General features: G+C 47.1%; 1 protein-coding gene across 1 annotated transcript; it reads right to left on the bottom strand.

Moving 5' to 3' along the window:
• Positions 1–320: 320 nt before the first annotated feature.
• On the bottom strand, positions 321–4,958 carry LOC109779266 (protein root UVB sensitive 6). Its single transcript, XM_020337866.4, has 13 exons — positions 4,116–4,958; positions 3,274–3,372; positions 3,078–3,191; positions 2,905–2,976; positions 2,705–2,815; positions 2,486–2,605; positions 2,248–2,349; positions 2,084–2,156; positions 1,624–1,704; positions 1,481–1,545; positions 1,270–1,371; positions 980–1,174; positions 321–845 (listed from the first exon to the last, which is right to left on the bottom strand). The coding sequence occupies exons 1-13, from the start codon at positions 4,476–4,478 to the stop codon at positions 777–779; spliced, it is 1,566 nt and encodes a 521-aa protein (XP_020193455.1). The 5' UTR covers positions 4,479–4,958; the 3' UTR covers positions 321–776.
• Positions 4,959–12,051: the final 7,093 nt, after the last annotated feature.

Genomic DNA, 12,051 nt, shown 5'->3' on the forward strand with positions numbered 1-12,051 from the left:
GAGTCTGGGTGCCTCGCTCATCCATGGCGGCTAGATGTGTACACCAGCGGAGGAAGAAAATGAGCTGCGTTTGACTTGGTAAGGATTAGATCTGACGGTTAATATAGAGGTAAATCGGGCGGCTGTGGTGCGACCGGCCGAAACTTTCGGCCGGCACACCGGCGCAGATTACTGCCCAAAACCTTTTCGTAGCAAATTTTAGATGCTGTTCTCTAATGAAAACAGAAACACCTGCTGTTCGAGGTCCAATCACAAGCGATGAAAACACACACCCTTAAACAGCACATGAGAAGATTCCAGATCCAAACACAACAGAGATGTTCAAATCAAACAGAGCTCTTCTTTAGGTGAAACTGGCATTTACAACAACCGGAGTCACGGAAACAAAGAGAAACCACAGCACCGGAAAGTTACCGGGGGAAAAAAGTTGCAGTCAGACTCGATACAAGAACTCAGCCGACAGAGACCTAGACCGGCTACAAATAGGTCGGATGTCGGTCTCCATTATACATTACCAGACGCATATACAAGAGCTGGTTAGTCAGTTTTTTTCAGTTAGTTGCAGGACCCTTCGCCATGAGCCAGCCAGCAAACCGCTCTATAGAGTTGAGATGGTACCAAGCTGCAGCCTACTATCCCTACTAGTCTCACCAGAGTTTGGTGCATGCCGAGTACTTGAACTGAATGAAGTGCTATTAACGCGCTGGCTCACATAGGCTCAGATCCAATGTATGAAAGAAATATCTTATCCTGTTGGACAAATGATAATGCTTATATCACTGTGGTGCTACTCCACACAGCCGAGCACGGCCCGGGTTCAGTAGCGAGTCAGACATTATCCATCCCTGTGAGAAAAAATTGAGAGTTGTTAGTTTGCATGCCACTGCGGTATGTGGTGGATTTGATCAGGCCATTTGCATGTTAGTAGAATAACAAGAGTGAGAGGCATAATGTTGATGATCCAAGGCAGTTAAGTCACCTGTTCTCTTGCTTTCCTCTTGAATACTCCATACGACGATGTAACAATCTTGCAAGATTCTTCAATGTGTGCTAGGAAGTCCATGTTCAATGGGTTTGGGTTCACATAGTGGTATGACCCCTGATCAGAGTTCATGCGCTTCCGTGCTTTCAGATTAGCATGTGATGCATTAATAAAATGCAGCAACACATGTGCCTGTAAAACGGAACACGTCCGAAGGAGGGTAAATAGTTGCAACCAACCCAAACCAGTGCAATATATTATGGAAGTAGTTTAGGATCCGTGCTTACGTGGAAGGCAGCTTTGAGAATGTCATCTTGCTTTGCTTGGTCCTTGAGCAAAGCATAAACCTTGTCCTTTGCAGGGTTATATGTAACGATGTACCTCTCATCCTGTAATCATATGCATGTCAGAACTTTGCATACTAATCTTTGATAGAACTACAATACAAGGGACGGTAATACCATGGAAGAACACTCAATGGAGTGAACAAGATAGTACCTCAAACAAAGGCCTTGTAGCAACAAATGAAGCAGGTTCCTGAAATGCCTCTCCAAATCTTGATCCTATGAAATTAAAACTGGTCATCAAAAGGTTCTACAGTCAAAATTCATCAACAAATAAATATGATCATAGTTGCAAACCTATGGCCACAGGTTGATGCCTCCAAGGCGGATTAAATATAGTCTCCTCTAAGTTCCCTTCCTTCAATGAAGGAACATGCCCTGCATCGGGAAAATCAGAGACACAAATATAAGACTGGATACTCCTAACTTTCATGGATTTTAAAACTAACTCCATACTTAAATATAATCTGCATACTATATATTATTCAAGAAGTTTTACATTAAAGTTTCTACCCGGTAGAACTCAAGCAGTTTGTGTATTAATGAAATGTCTTCAAACATATTTGGCATTTCTCAAATGTATACACTGTATCCCAAACATGCTGATACCTAATAACCCAAACATGCTATTACGAAACGATGATTGTATGTGATGCGTGCACTATATTTGAGGGGAACTGCCATATGTCCTTTCTTTGACAAACCATGAGAAGATCTGACCAGGAGGAAAGGTTTCTAACAGACAATGCTCACGTACCAGTCTTTATGAAGGAATCCACTGCCACAGTGAATCTTGCCGTATTTAGCGTGTTCAGCACAACAGATCTCACCTGGTAACAGAAATGATATTTGTCTGGTTAGGGGATTAGTTTATCATAGATAATTGGTTATAATAGCAGCAAACAAAAATCAGAAGCAAACCTCCTGATATGAACTAAGCAGATATCCACAAGACAAGACTGCAAATGAAGCCACCAATGATGGATTCCTCTTGGACATTAGAATGCTCATACCAGTACCCAACTTCATAAAAGAGGTAATAAATAAATGTTAGATAGGTAATATATGCACATTTGCATTTTAGATCAGTAATATTCAGAATAATGCAGAAGCCCACAATAAAAAACAGGAGCACTAAATGTAAAATATAAATGGTTACCAGATCAGCAATGTTCCCAACACTTTCTCCTTTAGCAGTAACATCTCCAATATTTTCTCCTTTTGCATATGCCTTGTAAATCGGTGTGCGGGTTGAGGTCGACGTAACAGCAGCAACATTCTGAATAGAGAAAATATTTTTTGTAAGCCCTTTTGCAAGTAATGAAATAATATGTCATATTGATGCCATAACATGTCACAGTAAGGCACGAGGTCAAACCTTGACAACGTTTGCCATGCAAGCCAACGGTAGGAAAAGTTGAGGGAACGCAGCAGTAGCTAACTCTATCCCAGCTCCTAGTTCCATCATGAGATCCCCAGAAAAGCGGAGCTGTAGTGGATTTTGATTTGAGTGAGTCTACTGAAACCGAAATAAATAAATTCAAGAGCGCTGCAAACCACTGGTTTCAAATATTACACCTGCTTTAGGTCATAATCAAATTTCTTCCCTTGACGCGCGAAAAGCATTTTTCCGACACGCCCAGCACCATCCTGTAGTAACAGAAAACAATATAACTGTTAGACAATAACCAAATAACTAACAGTCAAGGTCTCAAGGATGACCACACCACTGATTGGAAGAAACACTTTACCTTGAGTATCCAGTTAATAGCCACAGCACCAGACGTAGCCCTGCTTTGTGAGACTCCTACGGAGTTTAACAAGGCTCTTGTTGTAAATACACTCATTGCGCCGCCAAAGAAATGCTGAAAGGTCAAAAGCAGGATTAAACAAGATATATTCAAATCTAGTAAATGATGCAACTGAACATAAATCTGATCAATATACCTTCAGTGCCCTCCATGTCATGTATGGAACATATGAAGGAGTCACGCTGTCTGGAAAACCTTCAGGCACAACATATGACCTTATGAAGGACATAATTTCCTGCAATAGCACAGTTACATAGCATCATTATTGTAGTTCATCAAGCTCCCATGATCAATCAACAAGACATTAAAAAACCATGATGTGCCTAGCAACAGTGACTAAAAAATCTCAAGGAGTTTTCGCACCATCTAGCAAGCAACTCTAGTTTCCAAGAGACATCGGCGTCACTTTGTCTGTATATTGCAACTTTGCTCCTGAGCAAAGGCCCTAGACTAGATAGCTCAAATCAAATGTATGGTGAAACAAAGCAACAACGCTAGCATTTCCATGAAAGCAGAAGTTAACCAAATGGAGATAGAAGTGATCACTAAATGATGAAACTTAAAATTATACATTACAGATCAATTAGGGTGAATCACAAATGAACAAGTAGTGAACCAGTCATCACCATATCCACCAGCCTAACATTTCTAATTCAACTAACTGAATCAGCAGCCAGCAAGAGACAAAAAACAACCAACGGCGAGACTACTCCTCCGTTATTCCTCAAGCAAACACATACAGCCTACAATTCTGGATCCGCATCCGCAAAATCGAAAATATCCCCACAACAACCCACGTACAGGTACAATTAACAACGCCTTACCCTAAAAAAGCAATCACGCCTTGACACATCCTAAACAGAACTCGCATCACACCAAATCCAGCAATCCCACTAAATTAGGATCTAGGCATGTGGCGACAGCCACACGCGTGGGCATAGCAATCGCCAATCAAATAGCACCGGTGGTAGAAATTACCTCGGCGGGCGGCAGCGGAGACTGGAGCGGCACGGCCCTGAAGGTGGCCCCCACCGGCGCGGCGGAGCCGCCCCTGGCCCTGGCGCTGACCCTCCCCGTCTTCCCGGCGGAGGACGCGGCGCCCTCGACGACGTAGCTCCACCGCCTGCCCTCCACCTCCTCGAAGCACAGGACCCCGTCCACGGCGGCTGCGGGCGCGGGCGCCGACATCGCCGGCGCCCTCGGGGGCAGCTCGGCGTCCCTGACGGCGCCGCGCACCGCGTCCCTCACGGCAACCCCCTGCGGGGGCAGCGTGATGGTCTGCGTGGCCGTCGCCGCCGCCGCCGCCGCCGCCGGCCGCTTGAGCCCCATCGCCGGAGCCATCGCGGTGGTGCGGGGTGGGTGGCTGGGGGGTGAGATTTAGATGGGTTTGCGAGTGGTGAGCGATACAGCGAGGCAGTCTCGCCGAGGAGAGAGAGGGACGACTTTATACCCCCGAGGCCGGGGGAAATACAGGGGAGACTACGCAGCCCAGCACGCCCGCGGACGCTACGTCGCAGCACGGTCCGCCCTGCCGCTGGTATGTGGGGCCGGGCGTGTCCTGCGCCCACACTGTCATTGGGGGAGGAGGAAGCCGGGTGGCCCGTGGACGGGTGGTCGGCTGCTGGTGCCAGCTTGCGCGGGTTGCTACGCGTACCGCTGTGATGCCCCGTCGCCAAGGCAGCGCTGCGGGACCGGATGGTGTGTGGGGCCCTTGTTTCAGTGGCTAACGGATGCCTGTGGGCACGAGGGGTGGGGGGCGGCTGCTGGGCGGTTGGCTGGTGCACCGTTGGAATAGAGAGAGGGAGGGAGGGAGGAAATGGTGGGGCTTATATTTGGCTTGTGATATTTGTGCTTCGTTCGATTATTTTTCGTGGCGTCAGGGCGATGTGGTTTGTGAGACGCTGCTCTCAGCAATGGGACGCACCATGTGTAGTTGTTTCGGAGAGACGGAACATGTGCGTCGTTTGGAATTTGTCTTGCTCTTCGGGATTTTTCATAAACCGAGTGTCAGGGCATCTCCAAGCAAATTTTCTCCTGCCTCCATCCGCGGATACGGAAACCGTCTGCGAATAAGGATGCGGAAGGCCGTCATCCAACATTAGTTGCATACATTTTGATTTTTTTTAATAAACTAGATGAAATTCATGCAGACATGACCGGGTTCCATATAACATGACGGATTTCATACAAACAGGAGTAAAACGTTTACATTTCCGACATATTTTAACTAAAAAAGTAAAACTATGTGCACGTACGATTGTGCGGAGCTTCACTCCCACGACACGGATACACTGTAGTAGTCTACGGTCGGCCGCGCCGGATCCCTTTGTCTTTCCCATGTCCGGCAGCTCGCTCACCGGGTTGTCGGGAGACCCGGAGGTATATGCTTCAGCGCAAAGGGTGGCTCGCTTCCCCACCGCTCATCGGAGTAGAACCGCCGGCTAATGCTTCAGTCAAGGGGAAGGGGGGCGCCTCCGCTTCCGTGGAGCCCATGTCTAGCCTCGTTTAAATAGAGAGCGGGCAGGAGAATGCCCGACGTTTGTGTTTAATGTCGGCCCACTCATGAACGGACATGTGGCCGGAGTAGGTTTCTCGGCTTCCACATGGGTTTAATGGAGGCGTGTTCGGCCGGGCGTGCAGCGGGCGGCGCCCTCAGCCGGCGCGTCGCTTCAATGGCGGAGGCAGTGAGAGGTCGCGCCCGCGCTGAGCCGTCTTCAATGTGGAACGGCACGCTCTACAACGGCATGAATGCATGCAGCTAGCGCAGGGCAGGAGGCGCACGCGAGAGGGGGGAGGGGTTTTGGGTGGGTCAGGCGGTCAAAAGCGGGTGTGGGAGTGGTCAGAACTCCCGCAAAGGCCCCCCTCCCACGTTTGTCTCCGATTTGCGGGAGAAATTACGTACGGACTGCGACGCGGACCGATACAGGACCGCGTTGGATGGCTTCCGTGGTCCGGTTAACGCGAACGAGATGTATGCGGGAGGTTGAGGGTCGGCGTTGAAGATACCCTTACTAGAGCATCAAGGTGACGAATAAAGCATGAGGAAATGGGTGTGTGTCGACCGCCTCTGCGACTGTCCAAACAGCAGCCGATCACGCGGTGCAACAACCTCCTACCACTCACACGCGCTTTTGTAATGTGGGTTGTGTTACGTACCGACCAGGTCAAGGAACAATCAATGAGTGTTTGTAACATGAGCCCAACATTGGGCAACTGCAAACCCCAAGGTCAACATGGGCTCATGTTGCAAACCCCTGAGCGCAACATTCGTCATGTTGCAAATGGTGGGTCACAGCTGAATGTCTGACGCAGACAACTCTCTCGTGCGGGATCCAACGGCTCTGGGGACGGCTAAACTGATCCCCGCGTTTGTCGGCCGATGCGTGGCGTGTGCCATAAAACATCCGCTTTCTGCAACAATATGATTTTCGTGGAAACATTGATGATGAGATGATAGAAATGGACAAGGCATGAAGGTCGGTTGTGAGATGGCGGACATCAGCTATTGGTCATGCACCTCTCCGGAAAAAGAAAGCATTTGCATGTTCCGCAATCTTCAACTTTAGCATCTTGTTTTCTAAACACCTCCCGGATATCAATATAGCTCCTCCCAAGTAAGAGCATCTCTAGCAGACCCCATATAATGCCACGACCCGCAAAATAACCGCCAAAATACGGGTTCGCACGTAAAATGTTGCCCGACCAGACCCCGCAAACGCATCCGACCCGTAATTTTTTTTACGGGGCACGGAGTAATTCCCATCCCAACCCGCGAAAAGGCGGGTTCCCCCCTCACCCCGTCGGCGCCCTGTATATAGTGGTAGCGGTTGGCTGGGGGGGACATTTTAGCCCGCGCTTTTCCCCACCCACCGTCGCACCCCCCCTCGCCCTGCGCTTTTCCCATCCAACCCCCCCCCCCCCCCGCCGGGCCGCCGTCCATGATTCCGGCCAAACTAGCCGGCGGGATCATGCCGGAGGGCCGCCAGACGCAAAACTTTCTCACCGCCGCTTCCTCCTGCATCGGAGGACCAGAAGTTGCAGATCGGCGGTTCTTCGTCGCGGCGGCCGGATTTGGCGTTTCTGCCCACCGGTGGCTGCGCCAAGCCATGGATTGGTCGGGGAGCACCCCACGCAGCCCCAGCAAAGCCCCAGCGCCGCATGTAGGTACTGGTTCGTCCTGTAGCTGCCGTTGTCGGTTTGCCGGCAAGGATTCGACGGGTGATGTTGCTTGAACTACGTCGGTATTTCCCCAAAGAGGAAGGGATGATGCAGCACAACTACGGTAGGTATTTCCCTCAGTTATGAAACCAAGGTTATCGAACCAGTAGGAGAACCAATCAACACTATGTAAGCGGTACCTACACACAAAGAACAAATACTTGTAACCCGACGTGTAAAAGGGGTTGTCAATCCCTTTCGGGTAACGGTGCCAGAATTGTCAAGTTGACGGGATAAAAATTATGGTAGATTGATAGATGCAAATAAAACTCAGTGAGATATTTTTGTGTTTTTGATAATATAGATCTGAAAATAAAAGATGCAAATAGAAGAAAGGGCAAATAGCAATATAGATCTGCAAATATATGATGGGAAAATAGACCCGGGGGCTTTAGATTTCACTAGTGGCTTCTCTCAAGAAATATCAAACGGTGGGTAAACAAATTACTGTTGGGAAATTGATAGAACATCGAATAATTATGGCGATATTCAGGCAATGATCATTATATAGGCATCACGTCCAAGATTAGTAGACCGACTCCTGCCTGCATCTACTACTATTACTCCACATCGACCGCTATCCAGCATGCATCTAGTGTATTAAGTTCATCAAAAAACGGAGTAATGCAATAAGAACGATGACATGATGTAGACGAGATCTATTCATGTAGGAATAGCCCCCATCTTGTTATCCTTAATATCAAGGATACATGCGTGTCTTGCTGCCCCTTCTGTCACTGGGAAAGAACACCGCACGATCGAACCCATCACAAAACACCTCTTCCCATGGCAAGAAAAATCGATCTAGTCGGCCTAGCTAAACCAAAGATTCGAAGAAGAAATACGAGGCTATAAGTAATCATGCATATAAGAGATCAAAAACTCAAATAACTTTCATGGATATATAGATCTGATCATAAACTCAAAGTTCATCGGATCCCCACAAACACACCGCAAAAAGAGTTACATCAAATAGATCTCCAAGAGACCATTGTTTTGAGAATCAAAAATAGAGAAGAAGCCAGCTAGCTATTGACTACGGACCCGTAGGTCTTTGATGAACTAATCACGCATCATCGGAGAGGCACCAATGAGGATGATGAACCCCTCCGTGATGGTGTCTGGACTGTATCTCGTGGTTCTGGAACTTGCGGCGGCTGGAATTGTGTTTCGTCGACTCCCCTAGGATTTTTGGAATATTGGGGTATTAATAGAGCGAAGAGGCGGTGCGGGAGGCCACCGAGGTGGGCACAACCCATCTGGGCGCGTCTGGGCCTCCAGGCGCGCCCTGGTGGGTTGTGCCCCCCTCGGGGCTCCCCTCTGGTACTTCTTTGGCCCATCTTGTGTCTTCTGGTCCAAACAAAAATCTCCAAAAAGTTTCGCTACTTTTGGACTCTGTTAGTTATTGGTATTCTTCGAAGTAAAAAACAAGCAAAAAATAGCGATTGGCATTGGGCACTATGTCAATAGGTTAGTCCCAAAAAATGATATAAAGTTACTATAAAATGATTGTAAAACATCCCAGAACAATAATATTCCAACGATGGGCTTCCTCAAATTGCCTTAGGTCTTCATGAGCAAGCAAGTTGGATGCACACCCACTTAGTTTTCTTTTTGAGCTTTCATAAACATATAGCTCTAGTGCATCCGTTGCATGGCAATCCCTACTCACTCACATTGATATCTATTGATGGGCATCTCCATAGCCCGTTGATACGCCTAATTGATGTGAGAATATCTCCCTCTTTTTGTCTTCTTCACAACCACCATATTCTATTCCACCTATAGTGCTATGTCCATGGCTCACGCTCATGTATTGCGTGAAAGTTGAAAAAGTTTGAGAACATCAAAAGTATGAAACAATTGCTTGGCTTGTCATCGGGGTTGTGCATGATTTGAATATTTTGTATGATGAAGATGGAGCATAGCCAGACTATATGATTTTGTAGGGATAAGCTTTCTTTGGCCATGTTAGTATGCTTGAAATATTATTGTTTTTATGTCAATATTAAACTTTTGTTTTGAATCTTATGGATCTGAACATTCATGCCACAATAAAGAAAATTACATGGATAAATATGTTCATAGCTAGTAAGCGTGAGTAGTTTACCACAGACCTACGGGTCCATAGCTAGTAGCTAGATGGCTTCTTCTCTCTCTTTGATTCTCAATACAAAGTTTTCCTTGATGTTCTTGGAGATCTATTCGATGTAATACTCTTTTGCGGTGTGTTTGCTGAGATCCGATGAATTGTGGATTTATGATCAGCTTATCTATGAATATTATTTGAATCTCCTCTGAATTCTTATATGCATGATTTGATATCTTTGCAAGTCTCTTCGAACTATCGATTTGGTTTGGCCAACTAGATTGGTTTTTCTTGCAATGGGAGAAGTGCTTAGCTTTGGGTTCAATCTTGCGGTGTCCTTTCCCAGTGGCAGTAGGGGCAACAAGGCACGTATTGTATTGTTGCCATCGAGGATAACAAGATGGGGTTTTCATCATATTGCTTGAGTTAATCCCGCTACATCATGTCATCTTGCTTATTGCGTTACTCTGTTCTTATGAACTTAATACTCTAGATGCAGGCATGAGTCAGTCGATGTGTGGAGTAATAGTAGTAGATGCAGAATCGTTTTGGTCTACTTGACAAGGACGTGATGCCTATATTCATGATCATTACCTTAGATATCATCATAACTTTGCGCTTTTCTACCAATTGCTCGGTAGTAATTTGTTCACCCACCATAATAATTTCTATCTTGAGAGAAGCCTCTAGTGAAACCTATGGCCCCCAGCTCTATTTTACATCATATTAATTTTCCGTCAATTTGCCAATTTCTATCGTCGTTCTTTTATTTTGCAATCTTTACTTTCCATTCCATAAACCAAAAATACCAAAAATATTACTTTACCGTTTATCCATCTCTATCAGATCTCACTTTGCGAATAACCGTGAAGGGATTGACAACCCCTTTGTCGCGTTGGTTGCAAGTTGGTGTTTGTTTGTGCAGGTATTCGGTGGCTTGTTGAGTAGTCTCCTACTGGATTGATACCTTGGTTCTCAAAACTGAGGGAAATACTTATGCTCCTTTGTTGCATCACCCTTTCCTCTTCAAGGGAAAAACCAACGCAAGCTCAAGAGGTAGCAAGAAGGATTTCTGGCGCCGTTGCCGGGGAGATCTACACCAAGCCAAGACATACCAAGTACCCTTCATAAATGCAAATTACTGATTTGCGGGTCGCCATTACGAGGTATGCTAGAGATGCTCTAACGCCTCAACACGGCTACGACACACATGCCCTTGAAGGATTTGGGTCCCAAGTTCCCAAGTTGTCATATCCGACCACTGAAGGCCAAATCAAGCATTTGCGTCCGGAAAGGAAATTCAAAGAACTCCAGGCATTGTTTTCAACAAGGAGACAATGCACATATAGGGTCGTTGCTAGGTCCAATCAATAAATGTCGGCCTCGGGTTTTCATCCAAAGCTTGAGAACCAATAATCCAGGAGCACTACCGAACAGAAGACCCGGAAGGTGATATCGTACCATAGCAAAACATGGTCGTGGTAGGCACCCAACATACTCAAGAAAACATAGTGCATGCATTATCCCTTGTTGGTCACTTTACGACACTAGCGCTTTCGGTCTACAAGGATATGCAGACACACTCCCCTCTCGTAGCTATGCATCCCCTGGATTGGATCTTTGGTGTTTCATAGGATTTTTTTGATTTTTCATGCTTCGTTCCCCATCATGGAATGCGTCCTATTCATCGGGAGCCTACCCGCTTGGACGGAACAGCCGAAACGGGGTCTGGGGTATCGCAAAACGGAGGAAACAACCTTTTGTTCGACCGTCTACGGTCGAAACGGTGTCCTGTTCATCGTCAGGGGTGTGGCGTACCGCAAAACAGACAAAACAGACTTCTTGCCAACCGTGTACGGTCGAAACGGGGTCCTGTTGATCCGGAGGGGTTTGGCGTACCACAAAACGAAGGAAACAGACTTCTCTCCAACCGCCTACGGTCGAAACGGGGTCCTGTTCATTAGGAGTGGTCTGGCGTACCGCAAAACGGGACTCCACGGGCTACTGTTCATCCATTGTTGACTTCCTCCAGCCTCCACCGGCTACCTTTCATCCAACCTCCACGGGGTCCTGTTCATCCACCCCCAACCAGTTAGGGTCTAGCGGCCTCCTCGGGGTCCTGTTCATCCAGCGGCAACCACCTACTACCACGGGGTCCTATTTGTCCAACCCCCACAGGTTGGGGTGGGGCGTACGAGCGGCCGACAGCAACAAGAACTGTTCATCCATAGCCATCCAACTGGCTAGGTCAACTCACCACATCTCGACTCGTTCTACGTATCACGCGCATGGCAGCAATGGGCACTGTTCATCGAGAGGCAACCCAACCGGCTATGTCTCGAACTGCCGGGGGCTCGATCGATCGGTTTCAGTAAGCGGCAACAGTGAGTAATCGCTCGGGTTCAGATAGCAGCAGCAGCGAAGGAATCGCTCGGGTTTAGTTAGCAGCTAAATCTAGGGTCTTTTGACCTCATGAAAAAAACCATATTAAATCCTCAGGTTTTTTTACCTCCGTAGATATGGATTTCTAAATAACAAAAAACATGCAGAAAACAACTGGCTCTAGGATTAATAGGTTAGTCCGAAAAAATAATATAAATTGATATA

The sequence above is a fragment of the Aegilops tauschii genome, chromosome 1 (genome assembly GCF_002575655.3).
Source record: "Aegilops tauschii subsp. strangulata cultivar AL8/78 chromosome 1, Aet v6.0, whole genome shotgun sequence".
Lineage (NCBI taxonomy): Eukaryota > Viridiplantae > Streptophyta > Magnoliopsida > Poales > Poaceae > Aegilops > Aegilops tauschii.

Coding starts and splice junctions, on each gene's coding strand:
- LOC109779266 (XM_020337866.4), bottom strand. CDS start 4,478: ATGGCTCCGGCGATGGGGCTCAAGCGGCCGGCGGCGGCGGCGGCGGCG. Junction 3,192..3,273: donor TGACATGGAGGGCACTGAAG/GTATATTGATCA, acceptor TTGACCTTTCAG/CATTTCTTTGGCGGCGCAAT. Junction 1,546..1,623: donor GCATCAACCTGTGGCCATAG/GTTTGCAACTAT, acceptor TTAATTTCATAG/GATCAAGATTTGGAGAGGCA.